The 17,564-nt window shown below is 38.3% G+C and overlaps 1 protein-coding gene across 1 annotated transcript; it reads left to right on the top strand.

Annotated features, from left to right (window-relative positions):
* The first annotated feature begins 3,602 nt into the window (after positions 1–3,602).
* Positions 3,603–7,297, top strand: LOC149847529 (L10-interacting MYB domain-containing protein-like). Its single transcript, XM_089997075.1, has 5 exons — positions 3,603–3,771; positions 4,407–4,744; positions 4,838–4,925; positions 6,102–6,496; positions 6,581–7,297. The coding sequence occupies exons 2-5, from the start codon at positions 4,409–4,411 to the stop codon at positions 7,160–7,162; spliced, it is 1,401 nt and encodes a 466-aa protein (XP_089853201.1). The 5' UTR covers positions 3,603–3,771; positions 4,407–4,408; the 3' UTR covers positions 7,163–7,297.
* The last annotated feature ends 10,267 nt before the right edge of the window (positions 7,298–17,564 follow it).

Here is a 17,564-nt window from a genome sequence, read left to right as displayed (position 1 = left end):
ATATGTGTCTTGATATGTTTAGACTAATTAGACATATTTTCAATAACAAGTTGTTTGATTTGCATGAACTTTGTTTCTTTTTATTTGAGGGCTATCTCGGGTACTCAGGGAACATGACATCAAAACAAAATAGAACACTTTATGTATTTATTATGTTATGATATTATAAATTGCCCGAAGGTTTTTTTGCACTGCAGTTCAAGCGGGCAGCCCATGGCCATAAAATAGTTCCTACTTGACACTTGTAAGACAAGAAATATGATGCATAATGAACTAACTGCAGTAGTTGGACGCTATCACTTATGACACATTGATAGCTCTAGTCTCCCCACCCTCAGGTGAATAGAGAGCCATTGGAACGCCTTTCTCCTATACCATACCAAAAAAACAGATGAATATATCGGGGCCCACTTGAGGTTTGTACCGCCTATCATCTCTAAGATATCACTTAAAAACGTAATAGTTATGAGGGTTATCTATCTCATGACCATTCATTTTTGCTCTAGTGCCTTGAACAGTTCAAGCATCTCACAAGTGACGGCACCATTATTTATTTAGGTGTGAATGGTTAACATGTGTGTTTTTGCATTCAAAAGTGTTTCTCAAAACCCCCAACCTCATTGCAGAGCCATAAGTAGTACATGCATGCCTTACAGTACCTAGACAGATGTTACACCTTGCCGTTATAAATATTTTGTATATATTCTAATATGATTATATCCTTTACCCAGGGTCATATAATCATCTACCGCATTCAAGGTTAAAGGAGTTGTCTTTTCAATACTAGGAGTTGACTCATAATATTGTTTCAAAGAGTTTAGGTCAACTCTTATTCACAAGAGTTGATACATAAGTTATAAATGTCGATTATTCCTTTAGAAGAGTTTATTCACATGTGTTTAAGTCTTTGACCGAGTAAGAGTCAATCCCCTGGAAGTAGGGGTCGACCCAGTGACAAGAGCCCACTGACTATGGTGCATGAGTCAACCCTTCATAAGCATAGGTCGACCCTTCCTGGGTCTTCTCTAAATAGGGGTTAACCCTTCAAAGTCAAGGGTCGATTAAAATTTGTATGCAAAATAGTAGGCTGAGGGTCAACTCTTTCAAATCAGGAGTCAACCCATCAGAAGTATGGGTCAACTCACAAGGTGCCTAACTAACATTAGACAACAAGGGTAGAGTGGGCCAACCCATCAGAAGCATAGACAACTCACAAATGGTTAAGCTACATTAGGCAACAAAAATATAGATGGTCAACTCATTAGAAGTGCGGGTTGACTTATAAGGGGTTCAATTTAAAATAGGAGTATAAAGAGCAAGGGTCAACCCTTTAAAAGTGAGGGTTGACTCTCTCTATTTAGCTTAAATCCTTTTGGAGAGTCAACCATTCAATTACAAGGGTCGACTCTCACTAGGTTTAGGGGTATAAGCTTATCTGAGAGTCGACTCTTCAGATATGAGGGTTGACCCTTGGGTCAAATTAGAGATCCTTCAAACTGTAGGAATCGACATCGACCCTTGCTTGCAAGAGTCATCTCATGTATCTTGTAAACTTAGTTATGTCTTATTCAAAACATGTTTTCTCCCAAAATTTTTAAACTGTATCACCTTTATTAATTTGTGAATTATTTATGCAAAAAAATATATGTACAGACATCAGATAATTCGGAGTAAATTTGTGTAAATTCATGCTTATCTTGTAGAGCGTAATAATAAGAGACAAAAAATTTCCAAATATACATGAAGGAAATTTCTTCCACAAACACGAGAGATGTGCAGTTGAACTAGACGAGAAGGAGGAGGCTGCATTTGGGTGGTAAAATCAAGATAGAGCTCGATAGCGGTGGTGGCTGATGACGACTATTTATGAGCAGAGAGTGGTTGCAATGGTGGGCTGAGATAGCGTGAAACTGAGTGCAAGAGGGTTAAGGTTAGTTTGGGCGAGGCTCAGCCAAAATAGCTGAGCTTGGTGGCTAACAAGGAAGATGGCAAGGGGTTGGGGGCTTGGTGGTTGTAGCCGGTGCAACCACCAAAAAAGAAAGAACGAGAACTGAGAGAGAGAGGTATTTATATTTAGAGGGAGAGGCAAATAGGGTGATATGTGGGTTCATGTAGTAAGGGGGAGGTAGTAAGGGGGAGGAAGAACACGTATTTGTCCTTGTGAATCAAGGGGCCAAAACAGTGGGCTAGGTTTGGGTTGGGGTGATGTAGGTCTGGATCTAGGTTTCCAGACCTGGTGCCAATTTAGCCCAACCAGCTCTTGAGATCCAACTATGACCTATGTGGGTTGTTTCTTAGAAGTTAGGGTCGATTCTCCATGAAGAGGGTCCACCCTCGAGCTCAAATATTCATTGGTTGCAAGAATGAGTTGACTCCGGCTTGACAGAGGTCGACTCTCGTACTATTCTCATGTGTCCCACGAGTAAGGGTCGACTCTTAAAACTCTAAAACTTAACGGGTGCACTTCGGATGCATTTCAATTTTATTTTTTATGAAATAAAATCTGTTTTTCATCATAATTTTAATACAAATACAATCGTAAACTAGAAAACCACAAAGTATAATTTATAATTTCCTTAAATAATCATCTAAATTCTTGGATATAAAAGGGAATATCAAGTTTTTTATTAGTTGTCACTAATAGATTTGAAATCATCACAATACAATTCCAATCCCTCAAACAAACAATCAACATTTATAATATTTGGAATTATTTTCAAGTTATGTCAGGTGTCCTTGCTATCCAAACAAATCCAACGGGTGTTTGGTTGCACTTATCTCGAAAAGTCCAATACTCTTGGATATTGCCGCTTATCCACATGAGGGTTGTTGTTTAGAATCATCAAATATTCTAAGACTAGTGGGTGAACTCAAACCAATGTCACAAATCTTGATAGTGCATGAATGTGAGAATATCAAGAAAACGATAACCATAAAAAAAAATAGGAACAAAAAATAAAAACTAAAAAAAGTACAATACATGAATAATAAGTATAAAAATAATTATTTTCATATATTTTTGACTTTGTTTTAATTGTCCATCATACTCATGTGAGTGTGACATATAAATAGGGTTTCAAGGGGTCACATCACATAAAAAAATCATGCTTCAGCCAATGATTTTCAATTCAACAATTACCTGCCTTAATAGTACCAAATGTTGCCCCTTTTTTAAAATATATTTTAGTGAAAAATATGGTGATAAGTTTGAAATATCTCCTACTGTGGGGACTATCAAACAATCCCATAAGCTATAGCCCCAAGGGGTATGTCCTAATGAGGGGGCCTTGGCTGTTAGGCCAGTGGTCAGGGTTCCATTTTCACATAAGCCAATCCTTTGCACCACGGGTTTACCCTCATGAAGAAAAATACCCTATAAGCTCAACTGACGTACCAAACCCAATGCATTTCTTCGCAACCAAACATGACTAGAACCAACTCGTTAGATTTTTGACCGAATGCCGGGCTAACCAAAGTCAAAAACCAAGGGCAGGCACTGACTGGGTTCGAGCCCTGTGGGTCCGTCACGTTGGACCTTGAAAGAGAATGACTCTAGGGGCTTCAAATGGTGTTTGGATACACGGGAGATAAGAGGTAGGTTCCAGCGGACTGCAGACTCCCTAATCACCAAACTCCCCTCTTTGGACGCCCTCCTCAGGGACACGGAGTTCCGTTGCTACGCCCGGGCGTTGGAACGCCGGGAATCCTCCACCCGTCTTCCTCTTCCTCTCCTCTCCTCTTCTCTCTATCTCTACCGAGTTCCTTTCTCAGGTGGGAGTTGGAAACCGGCGTTTGGATCCAAAAACCCTACTTCTCCTCTAGTTGGTCTCTTTTTCTCTTCTCGTCTTTCAGAGGAATGCATAAAAAACCCTAGTTTTCTTTTTTTCTTTTTCATCTGTTTGTTTTCCCTTGAGAAATTTCCATCCATGATATCTTTTTTTAATCATTTGTTATGTTCTGTATCACCGACTTGAAGAATGATCAAATTGGTATAAGCTGCGTTTCGGTTTCTAGTAGTGTTATCTCTTGACCGCATCTATTTATCTAGAAAAAGGGGGATAAACCGGGAAATGACTGTGCAGAGTACCACGTATTTCCATATTGTCATTTTTTTTATCTCCTGGATAGGTGGTTGCATTGCATCTGATAGCCTGTACCTCTGAACTTTTTTTTTCTATTTTTGCATATCTAATTCATGCATATTGTAAATTCTAGAACTACGCAAAACTTGTTTCTCACGGTTAATAGTGTAAATGTAGCAGCCTCAATCATTCTTATAAGGTATTTAATATTTCTAGCATTCTGCAAACGGTGATGTGCAATTTGCTCCTTTTTGTTATCATGTATTTTCAGTTAATAATTCCTTCATGATGATGTGTGCCTTGTGTGAATATCACCTTTTTCAGCCATGGATGATGATAATAACAGGGGGAAGTCTAAGGTATTTCGTTGGGACAATCACCCCAATGCAGATGCCCTTTTGATTGAGCTTCTAGTCGAGGTTGTGCAGAGTGGCAGGAAGCCAGATAAGACATTCAAGGAAAAAATACTAACCAAAGTGGCTGAGGAGATCCATAAGCGCCTTGGTTTTGACATAAATGTGGAGAATGTAAAGAGCAGGCTAAAGACTTGGAAAAGGTTGTATCACCAAGTGAAAGAGCTTCTTGGTGTTAACGGATTTGAGTTTGATCCTGCCATGAAACAGGTGATAGCTTCCACCGAACTGTGGAATGAATACATAAAGGTAAAGTCTCTTTTATAGTATTTACTTGATGTCATCTTGCATTCTGAAGGTGTGTAATGTTGCTTATTCAAAGCATATTGATTTTCTGGACAGGTCAAGCCAGAGATGAAAAACTTGAAAGGGAAATCCATTGATAACTACCACCAACTTGGTATCATAATCGGGAATGAGAGAGTGGAAGGTAGGTGCTGCTTTTTCTTTTTAATAATCTCTTCTTTTACAAGACCCTGCCCACCATAAAGATCAAAACCCCACAGCCTACTTTTAGTCTTTCACCTCCCATGGTCAATATTTTTTCCTGCGTAGAATCAATTTAGCTTCAATTGCCATATTATTTTTCTCCCGTCTTCATGCTAGTATTTGTGCTATCAATAACTCGGTATGCGTAATCGCTTGGTCAGTAATTTCAAGAGAGTCATATTAACATGTTCTATCGATCTTGAAATATGTTGAATAGGATCGCTGAGTGGCAACTTCGTAGCCAGTCAAACTCTCAGTTTGATTTTGTCATCAGAATGTTTTACTCTGTGACTCAGGTCGCCAATTCATGTTTAAGAAAGATGGCGATGGATCCATTGTTGATGCATGTAGTATACCTTTAAAATCTGGTGAACATCTTTCCTTTCTTTCAATAGGGCTATCTTAATCAACTATTTGATGATAGAAAATCTGTCTATCAGACAGTATGTATTTTCAATTTAGGTTCATGCTTTCAGAAAGATTAGAGGTGATTCATAATGTGTTGTTTCATCTTTGTATACTCGTGTGTGAGAAGCACTTACATTCTGACCCAAGAAGGTTGAATGTGCTGGTGACTTATGTTAAGCCTGAGAAGAATATGTCGAAAACCAGGTCGTTGGCATGATGAAACTGCTAATCTGCATGCTTTTCAGCTGTTGTCAGTCGTTGCATAATAAAGTTATACGTGTTTTTGATGTGTTGAATAAGTGCTGCCTTCTCTTGAATAGGGTTCCCATGATGTAAATTCAGGATGCCAGACTGTATGATAAGTCCATTGTTTAGATATTATTAGTCTCAGTCAGACAGAAAATTAGTGCAATAAATGAGTGGACATAGCAATTACGATGTGGACTGATGAACAGGTTTCATATACTCCTTTGTGAATGCTATCGATTCTAAATTCACCTGAAGTTTGTTCTGTTGTGTGGTGTAAATGATATGGTTCCATTTTCCTGTTTGGATATCAAATATGTTCTTTGTGATTCTATTCAATGCCAACAGACATTGGGCAAGTCATATAGTGTGCACTTTGTCTTTCTCAATTATCATGTTCTTTTATACTGATATGCTGGCAAAACTGATGTATTTTGTGCTTGAATTTCATGTTGTGTATCAGATGTGGATGAGGATACTAACATAAGAAAGGCTAAAGCATTTGAATGGGACAATCATCTCAAGGATGATAATGCCTACAAAGAAAAGGCTAAGGTATTCCAATGGGATAATCATCCCAATGCGAATGCTCTCCTGACAGAGCTGCTGGTCGATGTTGTGCAGAATGGTGGGAAGCCGGATAAGACGTTCAAGCAACAAACACTAAATAAAGTGGCTAAGGAGATCTGTAAGCATCTAGGTTTTGATATAAATGGAGAGCATGTGAAGAGCAGGCTGAGGACTTGGAGAAAAATGTATTATCAGGTGAAAGAGATTTGCAGTGTTAGTGGATTTACTTATGATCCTAGTACAAAACAGGTGACAGCTTCTGCTGAATTGTGGAATGATTACATAAAGGTACTGTAAATTCTGCTACGTTCATTGACAGCATCTTGCTCAATGGTGCATGTGTAGGGTGCTCAGTTTATTTCCTTGATGCAGGTCAAGCCAGAGATGAAAAACTTGAAAGGAAAGTCCATTGATAACTATCACCAGCTTGGTATCATTATCGGGAATGATAAGGTTGAGGGCAAGTTTTCATGTTCGCATAACGACAAGGTGATTTCAATGGGCATCCATGAAAATGGTCATCATACTCTTCCATGGACACACCACGATGAAGACAAAGATGACGACTTCTCCAAGTCACCTAAGGTCTCTACATCAGTTGTAGAGGCGTCATCCCAACATAGTGGCACCCGTGGAGGAAGGGCATCTGAGAAGACACCACAGTCTAACAAAAGAAGAAAACAAATGGTGGAAAGGATGGTCGAATCCATGGATAGCTTCACTGCTGCAATTATCCGACTATCAGAAAACTTGGCAAAAGAAACAACAATGATCAAACAAGCGAAGGTGACCAAAGAGGTTGAAAAGCTTGAAGGTCTCTCTACTGATGAGTTTCTATCAGCAGTTACACTTTTAGGACAGAACCCACAACTAGCTGATGTTTTCCTGAATTTACCAGGGGAGTATAAAAAGGCATGGCTGGTGAGGTTCCTTTCCAGTAGCCCAGGACAATAGTTGTTGGCATTCTTTTTATTTGTCTAAGTGGAACCTTTCATTACCTTTGTATTTTGGCATGTCTTAATCTGTATCACTAGCTGGGAATGGTTTTGTATAATTATAAATTCACTGAATGTAGCTTTCACTTGATCTCCACTTTTGCTTCACAGATTAGCTTCAGCATGTCAATACTAATTACAGAGATAAGTGGATCGACAAAATGCATTGAAATCCACACCCTAAACACCATGTGCACCTCCCTAACTTGATCATTAAATGCAAGAGGAGTTGAAAAAACTATTTCCTTTTTTGTGTTGCATGAGCCATGTATTCAATCTCTCTCTCTCACACACACACACACATGCACATACACACACAGGCATGCTCGTGCATACACATGCCAGTGCCACTTAAGTTAATAGAAGGAAAAAGACTGTTAAGAATTACTTCTCTCTATGTCCCATTGCATGACAAACTTCTCATAATACATTTATTCATCCATAGGCACTCCGATCCTCACCGACATCGGTTTATGTCGATAAATGCGGTCATCAGTTTAAACGAAGTCCAAATGTTAAGGTTCGAACACGAATAACAGACTTAAACAACAGAGTTTATGGTACCTAGACCCAGTTATGCTTGTGGTTAACCGGCATCGGATTATGGATCTGCTTACGATAGGTCCAACCAAATGGGATTAGTTGGTGGCTAGGTTTCAGCCTAGAAACTTACTTTAAAAAATGTGGTTTTTGACAGAAACGGAAGAAATCCAAGTCCAAGAAACGCACAATGTTCTCATTAGATTACAATTATTGTGTTCTGGTGCAGTGGCTGGTTTGAAGAACCTTGCTTCAAACTTAAGCGAAACCAAACTGAAACCCAATTTGACTAGATCTTGTCAGGTTCGAATGAGAATCCAAACGAGTAACAGAAATTGAAAACCAAATCTTAGAAGGATAACACGGACCATACTTATTTGGTATGAGCACTTGGTGCTCGTGACTTTGTGTTGGGACATTGCGAGTTCAGAAAACAATGGTATAAGCTGTATAATCAGTGGGTGGCTGCTTGAGCCCATCCTTCAGCAGAGAAAAAAAATACAATTGCTAAAGCTCAAACGATGAGCAATTGGAGCACAGTCTGATAAAAAAAATATCATACTAAAAGCAACGAAGGTTAGTGTACAATAGTGGAACCGGCTTCCATGAACATGGTCCAAAAAGATGAAACAAAAACTAAACAAAAAGAACAAAAACCAGACAAGGCCTCACAAAACTTGTAACGTTGTCGCTTCTTCGTTGGTGGAGGGGACGTTCCAGACTGTAAAGAAGGGCAGCCTATTGGAGAAGCATATTATCTTGACTGCTTTCTTCTTCACCCGGGGAGTAACGTGGGCAGATGTTTCACATCATAAATGAACTCCATTCCAATAGTCTTCCTAGGCCTACCCCGACCTCTTTTAACTAATATATTTTCTCATTTCTCCAACCTTCTAACTGGAGCATCATTAGGCCTTCGCCGAATATGTCAAAACCACCATAAACGATTCTCTCGCATCTTATTTTCAATGGGTGCAACACCTACCTTCTTACGTATCTCCTTGTTCCGAATCTTATCTTTTATTGTATTTCCACACATCCATCTAAGCATCCGCATCTCAGCTACACTCATTTTTTGAATATGATGTCTCTTGGCAGCCCAACTTTTCGTACCATATAGTAAAGCGGGTCTAATAGTCGTCCTATAAAACTTTCCCTTCAACCGCAATGGCATTCTACGATCGCACAGCACTCCAGTTGCACTTTTCCATTTCATCCACCCAACCTTTATCCTATGATTTACATCTCCATCAATTTCTCCATACTTTTGAATGATGTATCCCAAATATTTGAAATAATCATTCACCGGTATTTCATGCTCACCAAGCTTCACTACACTCTCATCACTACTTCGTTGCCTACTAAACCGACATTCCATATATTCAGTCTTACTCTTACTCAACTTAAAACCTCTAGCTTCCAATGTCTGTCTCCATAATTCTAACTTAGCATTAACCCCAGCTCTAGACTCATCAATCAAAACAATATCATCAGCAAACAACATACACCAAGGTACATTTTCTTGAATTGATCTCGTAAGCTCATCCATCACTATCGCAAATAGGAAAGGGCTTAAAGCAGATCCTTGATGTAACCCAACCGTTATCGGAAAATTGGTTGTCACCCCTCCACAAGTGCGGACATTGGTTACTACTCCTTCATACATATCTTTAATTATACTAATGTACTTGAGAGAAACACCTTTCTTCATCATTGTCCACCAGAGAACGACCCTAGGTACTCTATCGTATGCCTTCTCTAAATCAATAAAAACCATATGCAAATCTTTGTTCCTCTCTCTATATCTTTCAATAAGTTGTCTAAGAAGATGTATAGCTTACATAGTTGATCTTCCAGGCATAAAACCAAATTGATTCTCCGATATCATGACAACCTTCCTCAACCTAGACTCAATCACCCTCTCCCAAAGTTTCATAGTATGACTCATGAGTTTTATACCACGATAGTTTGTGCAATCTTGTATATCACCCTTATTCTTATATAAAGGCACCAAAGTACTCTTCCTCCACTCATTAGGCATCTTATTTGTTCGCCAAATCAAGTGAAAAAGATTTGTCAACCATTCTAAACCTTTCTCTCCCAAGCATTTCCAAGTCTCGATAGGTATACCATCTGGGCCAACTGCCCTTCTTGATTTCATTTTCTTCAAAGCCTCTGCAATTTCTTTCTTTTGAATCTTGCGCATGAAGTCACGATTTATCTCATGAAAAGGAATGGAGAAGTCTTCAAGATCTTGAGCATGACTATCATTAAATAGCTTATCAAAATAATTTTTTCATCTCTCCTTAATCTCCTCATCTTTGACTAAAACCCTTTGCGTTTCATCTTTGATACATCTAACCATACCCAAATCCCTCGATTTCCTATCTCTCATCTTTGCAAGCCTATAAATATCGTTCTCGCCTTCTTTGGTATCCAACTTGTCATAAACCTCCTTATATACCTTAGCCCTTGCGTTTCGAACTACTTTTTTAGCTTCCTTCTTTGCTATCATATACTTCTCCAAATTCTCATTATCACGACTCTTAGATTTCTATAACACTCTCTTTTAACCTTAATAGCTAATTTGACATCCTCGTTCTACCATGATGTATCCTTACCTAGTGGTGCACCGCCTTTAGACTCACCCAATACCTCCTTAGCCATTTTTCTCATGCCACCCGCTATCTTATTCCACATTGATTCTGAATCCTCCTCGAGACACCAATCAGTTTTCTTAACTACCTGCTCTACAAACATTCCTTGTTTAGCTCCTTTCAGTGCCCACCACTTAATTCTAGGACCTATCCTATGTCTATCCATTTTGCGGCATTGTCTAATTCTAAGATCTAAAATTAAGACTCTATGTTGTGTAGCTACACTTTCTCTCGGTATAACCTTATAATCGATGCAACAACCCCTATCTCTCTTTCTAAGTAGGAAAAAATCTATCTGACTCATATTAACCCCACTTTTAAATGTTACTAGGTGAGACTCCCTCTTCCTAAACCAAGTGTTTGCTAAGATCATATCATAGGACAAACAAAAATCTAAAATCCTTTCTCTAATTTCATTTCTTTCTCCTATACCATAGCCTCCATAGATACTCTCAAATCCATCCCTACTAATGCCTACATGTCCATTAAGGTCACCGCCGATGAAAAGTTTTTCTCCATAAGATATCCCTTGTACTTCTCCATCTAAATCTTCCCAAAATTGATGCTTAATGGAATCATCTAAACCTACTTGAGGTGCATAAACACTAATAATATTAATAATATCCGTACCTAATATTAATTTAATAAGTAAAATTCTATCACCCTTCCTACGGACCTCAACTACATTATCTATAAACTGACGACTCATAACAATCCCTACTCCATTCCTATTCCTATTTATTCCTGTATACCAAATCTTATATCCCCAAGGTTCTATCACTTTTGCTTTCTCATCTACCCATTTGGTCTCTTGTAGACATAAAATATCAATCTTTCTCCTACACATAACATCTACTAACTCTACCAACTTACCAGTTAAAGACCCTATGTTCCAAGTGGCTAACCTAATTTTATGGTCTTGGACTAACTTCTTTACCCCCACCCGTCCAACAAAGTGAGGGAACCCTTGCCTATTTGACACCACACCCGGGCGCCGGTGTGACGCGTCGCTTCTGGGCGACGACCTAGCAACCCTTGCCCATTTATCACTGCCTCCGGGCCTAGAGAGTACAACGCGTCGCTCAGTAGGGAACACCCCAACGAAATTCTCATATTGGTTCATTTTCATAGGGTATGACTAAGTTTTTATGATGGCTGTCACAGGCCTACCGCAACCCTCCTCTTTTATCCGGGCTTGGGACCGACAGTGTATAACTAAACAGTTATACACAGGCGGAGTTAAAGACAAGATGTTTTTTGTGATAAATAAAATTAAAGGTCATAAATCTAATGATTTAAAAATTGAACAACACCTGCTTTTGACTAACGGTTAAGGACCTTCAAAATCATTCGACAATCACAATGCCTCGTAAACGTTATATAAATGTATTTTTAAAGTCTTTTAAATGACCAAACTATTTGAGAAAACGAAAAGTCAAAGACTGCTTGATGAAAACGAACATCGACACCTCACACGTGCCTCGCGCTATTGTAAATATACAAAGTACTTCATCAAAACACCACATTGCACTATAAGCACCCTGGCGCATACACGATTCTCACACAACATAAAAAATAAAAAACAAACCATCTACTTAAACCATAAAAAAACATTTGTTTTCTATTAGATATGAGACTAAACATTTTCAAATCACTTCTGGTGGATAACAATAAAGCACTAAAACATAAAAATTAACTATATTTTAAAACAAGGATGCACCCACACACCAAGTGACGTGACCTGTTGTTGATCACTCTTCCAAGAATTCCGCTGCTGTCAAATGCGATTCTAATAAATGCATGACGTTGACAGTAAGGGAACGTCCAGTTCACTCCCACGGAATCGCTTTCTCAAGATCGCTAAAAGCCTGAAATCTCACGTTCAACCAAACATGAGATTCGAGTCAGCCTGTGATTTCGAATCACCCCCGTAAGATTTAGAATCTCACGGGTTGCCCTGGGATTTAGAATAAGAATGATTGCCCATCGAGTTGAGGCACCCAAACTTACCCTAAAAGAAAAAAAAATCTATATACAATTATTAGCTTTCTAGACATTCATAAATGTAACCTCAGTGATCTCTTGGGAAAATGAAACCTCCTGTTCACGGCCCCAAACTGTGTTACACTGCTATGTATTGGGCGAAACTGGTGTATAAAAATCGTTTCGTCGGGTTTTAACCATGCCTCGGAAGGGAGATTTGCCGGTCCATATACTAACAATCTGAGTTTCATCACATAGTTGTAGATCCAAATCTTCTTTAATTGGATCTGGGGATTTAAATGGAATTTTATCCCTCCTTTCACCCAAACCAAATGAAGAAAGGGAGAATTAAAGAAATACTGAATTAGTGGTTTGATTGAATTGGTATTTACTAGTTTTATTAGCCATGTTGGCTTCTTTTAAGTGACGATGTTGTGGAATTTGGACTTCTATTAGCAATTTCCTGTAGTATGCAATGTTGTTGATATTTGAGCAACTATTTTATTCAGCTGCTCGTGAGAAAAGCTTTAAACAGATAGCAAGTATCAAGAAATCAAGGAAAATGTCAATGAGGGATTAAAATTTTATGTTACTCTTCAAGTATGAGTGTTTTTTCTTTAAGTGCTCAACTATGAATTGCCCTATTCCTTCTGATTGTATGTCTTCCTTGCTGGAATCATTGAGGATGCAAATATGAGAGCAGGGAAAGTAGAATGAAGGCTATCAGTATAGAGAAAATGTTTTAGCATTGGTAAGAATGAGTTGGGACCTCTTGCTCAACTCCTAATATACAAGTGTAAGCAATAATATAATGACCAGAACACCTTTACAAATACAGATAAGAATTATATTAATAATAAGATTTTGCTTCTAAGCTAGCTTACAAATGCTCACCCTCAAATCAGGGCTGTTATCATTTTCTGTGGCTTAATTTGACTCAACACCGGGAAACTTACTAGGTCGAGACATAATAAGGATTGACAGAATGAGAGCACTTTCTTGATTCTAAGGGTGATGGTGCATGGTTGTGATTTGTCTGGTTAATTTCGTTAACGAATGAGCCTACTAACCAGCTAAGTGGAGGTACCCCTCCACGACCAGCTTCTTAGAGGGACTATGGCTGTTTAGGCCACGAAAGTTTGAGGCAATAACATGTCTGTGATGCCCTTAGATGTTGTGGGTCACACGCGCTACACTGATGTATTCAAGGAGTCTATAGCCTTGGCCGACAGGCCTAGGTAATTTTGTAAATATAAAAGGAGATTGTTGGGCAAACATCTTAGCATCTCTTCAACATTAATGCCATTTGAACCGTGTTAGACAAAGATGTAATTTTAGAATTGATCAACTTAATATCTAAGTGAAACTGTAGCACAAAAATATAACTGGTAATTTGCTTATCCTTGGTCGCTTAAATCTAAGCTTGAGATCTGAGATGGAAAAATTACTTAGTGTGCACCTTAACGGCCTTGGAGCCTTACCAACTTTTTTTTTGTGTTGAACCTTAATGAGACCTGATCTTGGGACCTGTGAGTTGGTTTTAGCTTGAAACTAGGTTGAGTTTTTATTTAGACATGGATTAAGGTAGTTTGAGCAAATTTTTTATTTTAGGTATTCAATTGGGTTTAGGCTTTGATAAGGAAGTTGTTTGGTGTAGGTAGGATCCAATTGGTTTAAGAAGGTATTTGGGTTATGCAAGGGATCTGGAGAATATTGGATCGGCTTGGAATGACTTTGGAGCTTGAGTAAGGATCCAAATAAGCACTAGATGGGTCAAATAAAGGTTTTTGATACGGGGATGCAGAAAAAGGATCAGAAGTTAGTGTAAGAGATGTATTTTTGATGAATTTTTACGCTTTAGTATCTTTTGCCCTTTGATAATTTTAAAAGGTTCAAAGTATTTATGTTTGAGAAAACCTTTAGTTCAATTGGTATTTTTTTCATGAAAAGCAGACATGAGATAACAAATCAAGTGTTTGTTGGTTTTTTCAGATTTGTCCACCCGTTGCAACAAGATTTTGGCTAGGTCTCATATGTTTGCCTGGATGAGATTTAGGTCTAACAAACTATACCCAGTAAGACCCGATAAGAAACTTATGGGCTAGGGCAGTCAAACTGTTCCGATTTCAACTCGACAATATTCTAAATTGAACTCACAGACTGGTCTATATTTTGGTCCTGATGTCTAGCTAGCTATGGCATGGACTGCTTTGGATTTGTTAGGGGTGGACGGGCTGCCTTGTGTAGCTCAATCCCAATAAGGTACGGCCTGACCTAACTATAGGGATGTAAACAGGTCAGATTCGAGTTGGATGTAGGCATTATCGAATCTGACAAAATGGATATATCTCATTCTGAGTTGGATTTGGACTCAGACTTGGATAAGAAATTATTGAAACTGAGCTCAAATCTGATTGAAAATTAAATAAGCAAATCCGACCCGTCTGATTAAAAATCTGTTTTAGGTAGGATTCTTGTTTCAGGATTATAAGAAACATGGTTCCACAATTAATTGTGGTTAGCATTAAGAGGGTGTTTGCTTGTCACAGAAAAGAGAGGCTTTCCACGGAAATGAACGCAACCCTGCACATTTCTGTGGGGCCCATCAACGTAACAAAAACACGAGCTCCTCTTTCCTGCAGAAAAAAGCAGCTATTTTTCAATGTTGTACCCCCTTTTCCATGGTATTGGTAAGACTCATCTTTCGCATAACCGTGGAGCTCTCTTCCGTGACACAAACGCCCCCCGAAGGTTGTTGATATGTGTGAGAACTGCTGCTTTAGTTTCGTGGGCGTCTCTTTTTACCTTAAAATATATATGCCATATACTAAGCTTGAGAATCTGATCAGATCCAGGTAAAAAAAAACTGTCTGAATCCAAACTTGTTTGTATAACTGACCTGATTTCATTACGAGGATTCAGTTTTTAATATCAAACAACATTAATTGGGTTCGGGTTGGTCAGATATTCAACCCAAACCCAAACTGCTGACATCCCAACCTAACCAGCAAATGGGCCAGGGTTTCAGGTAAGAATAAAGCTCCAACTAAATGGAGCCAGGGCCATTTGTTAGTTGGGTTTAAAGGGCCTTGCCTGAATTCAACGGTAGCTGGGCTGAGCTTTTTAATGAGCCTCGATTTAGGCAAAGACGGTAGTTAAAGACCATAAAATTAGGTTAGCCACTTGAAACATAGGGTTTTTAACTAGAAAGTTGGTAGAGTTAGTAGATGTTATGTCTAGGAGAAAGATGAATATTTTATGTCTACAAGTGACCAAATGGGTAGGTGAGAAAGCAAAAGTGATATAACCTTGGGGATATAAGATTTGGTATACAGGAATAAATAGGAATAGGAATGAAGTATGGATTGTTATTAGTCATGAGTTTATAGATAATATAGTTGAGGTCCATAGAAAGGGTGATAGGATTTTACTTATTAAATTAGTATTAGGTATGAATATTATTAATATTATTAGTGTTTATGCACCTCAAGTAGGTTTAGATGATTCCATTAAGCGTCAATTTTGGGAAGATTTAAATGAAATAGTACAAAGAATATCTTATGGAGAAAAGCTTTTCATCGGCGGTGACCTTAATAGACATGTAGGCATTAGTAGGGATGGATTTGAGAGTATCTATGGAGGCTATGGTATAGGCGAAAGAAACGAAAGTGGAGAAAGGATTTTAGATTTTGGTTTGTCCTATGATATGATCTTAGCAAACACTTGGTTTAGGAAGAGGGAGTCTCACTTATTAACATTTAAAAGTGAAGTTAATACGAGTCAGATAGATTTTTTTCTACTTAGAAAGAGAGATAGGGGTTGTTGCATCGATTGTAAGGTTATACTGAAAGAAAGTGTAGCTGCACAACATAGAGTCTTAATTTTAAATCTTAAAATTAGAAAATACCGCAAAAGGGATAGACATAGGATAGATCATAGAATTAAGTTGTGGGCACTGAAAGGAGCTAAACAAAGAATGTTTGTAGAGCAGGTAGTTAAGGAAGGTGATTGGTGTCTCGAGAAAGATTCGGAATCAATGTGGAATAAGATAGCGGGTGACATGAGAAAGGTAGCTAAGGAGGTATTGGGTGAGTCTAAAGGCGGTGCACCGCTGGGTAAGGATACATCATGGTAGAACGAGGATGTCAAATTAGCTATTAAGGTTAAAAGAGAGTGTTATAGAAATCTAAGTAAGAGTCGTGATAATGAGAATTTAGAGAAGTATATGATATCAAAGAAGAAAGCTAAAAAGTAGTTCGAAACGCTAGGGATAAGGTATATAAGGAGGTTTGTGACAAGTTGGATACCAAAGAAGGCGAAAAGGATATTTATAGGCTTGCAAAGATGAGAGATAGGAAATTGAGGGATCTGGGTATGGTCAGATGTATCAAAGACGAAACACAAAGGGTTTTAGTCAAAGATGAGGAGATTAAGGAGAGATGAAAAGATTATTTTGATAAGCTATTTAATGGAAGTCATGCTCAGGATCTTGGAGACTTCTCCATTCATTTTCATGAGATGAATTGTTTCTTCATGCGCAAGATTCAGAAGAAAGAAATTACAGAGGCTTTGAAAAAAATAAAATCAAGAAGGGCGGTTGGCCCAGATGGTATACCTATCAAGGCTTGAAAATGCTTGGGTGAGAAAAGTTTAGAATGGTTGACAAATCTTGTTAACAAGATTTGGCGGACAATTAAGATGCCTAATGAGTGGAGGAAGAGTACTTTGGTGTCTTTATATAAGAATAAGGGTGATATACAAGATTGCACAAACTATCGTGGTAAAAAACTCACGAGTCATTCTATGAAACTTTGGAAGAGGGTGATTGAGTATAGGTTGAGAAAGATTGTCATGATAACGGAGAATCAATTTGATTTCAAGCCTGGAAGATCAACTATGAAAGCTATACATCTTCTTAGACAACTTATTGAGAGATATAGAGAGAGGAACAAAGATTTGCAGATGGTTTTTATTGATTTGAAGAAGGCATACGATAGAGTACCTAGGGATGTTCTCTGGTGGACAATGATGAAGAAAGGTGTTTCTCTCAAGTACATTAGTATAATTAAAGATATGTATGAAGGAGTAGTAACCAATGTCCGCACTTGTGGAGGGGTGACAATCAATTTTCCTATAATGGTTGGGCTACATCAAGGATATGCATTAAGCCCTTTCCTATTT

Source organism: Nuphar pumila, chromosome 2 (genome assembly GCF_984573655.1).
Source record: "Nuphar pumila chromosome 2, dmNupPumi1.hap1.1, whole genome shotgun sequence".
NCBI lineage: Eukaryota > Viridiplantae > Streptophyta > Magnoliopsida > Nymphaeales > Nymphaeaceae > Nuphar > Nuphar pumila.
The sequence above is the reverse complement of the archived record's forward strand: the minus strand, read 5'-3'. Positions and strand labels throughout refer to the sequence as shown.

Coding starts and splice junctions, on each gene's coding strand:
- LOC149847529 (XM_089997075.1), top strand. CDS start 4,409: ATGGATGATGATAATAACAGGGGGAAGTCTAAGGTATTTCGTTGGGAC. Junction 4,926..6,101: donor CGGGAATGAGAGAGTGGAAG/GTAGGTGCTGCT, acceptor GTTGTGTATCAG/ATGTGGATGAGGATACTAAC. Junction 6,497..6,580: donor TGTGGAATGATTACATAAAG/GTACTGTAAATT, acceptor TCCTTGATGCAG/GTCAAGCCAGAGATGAAAAA.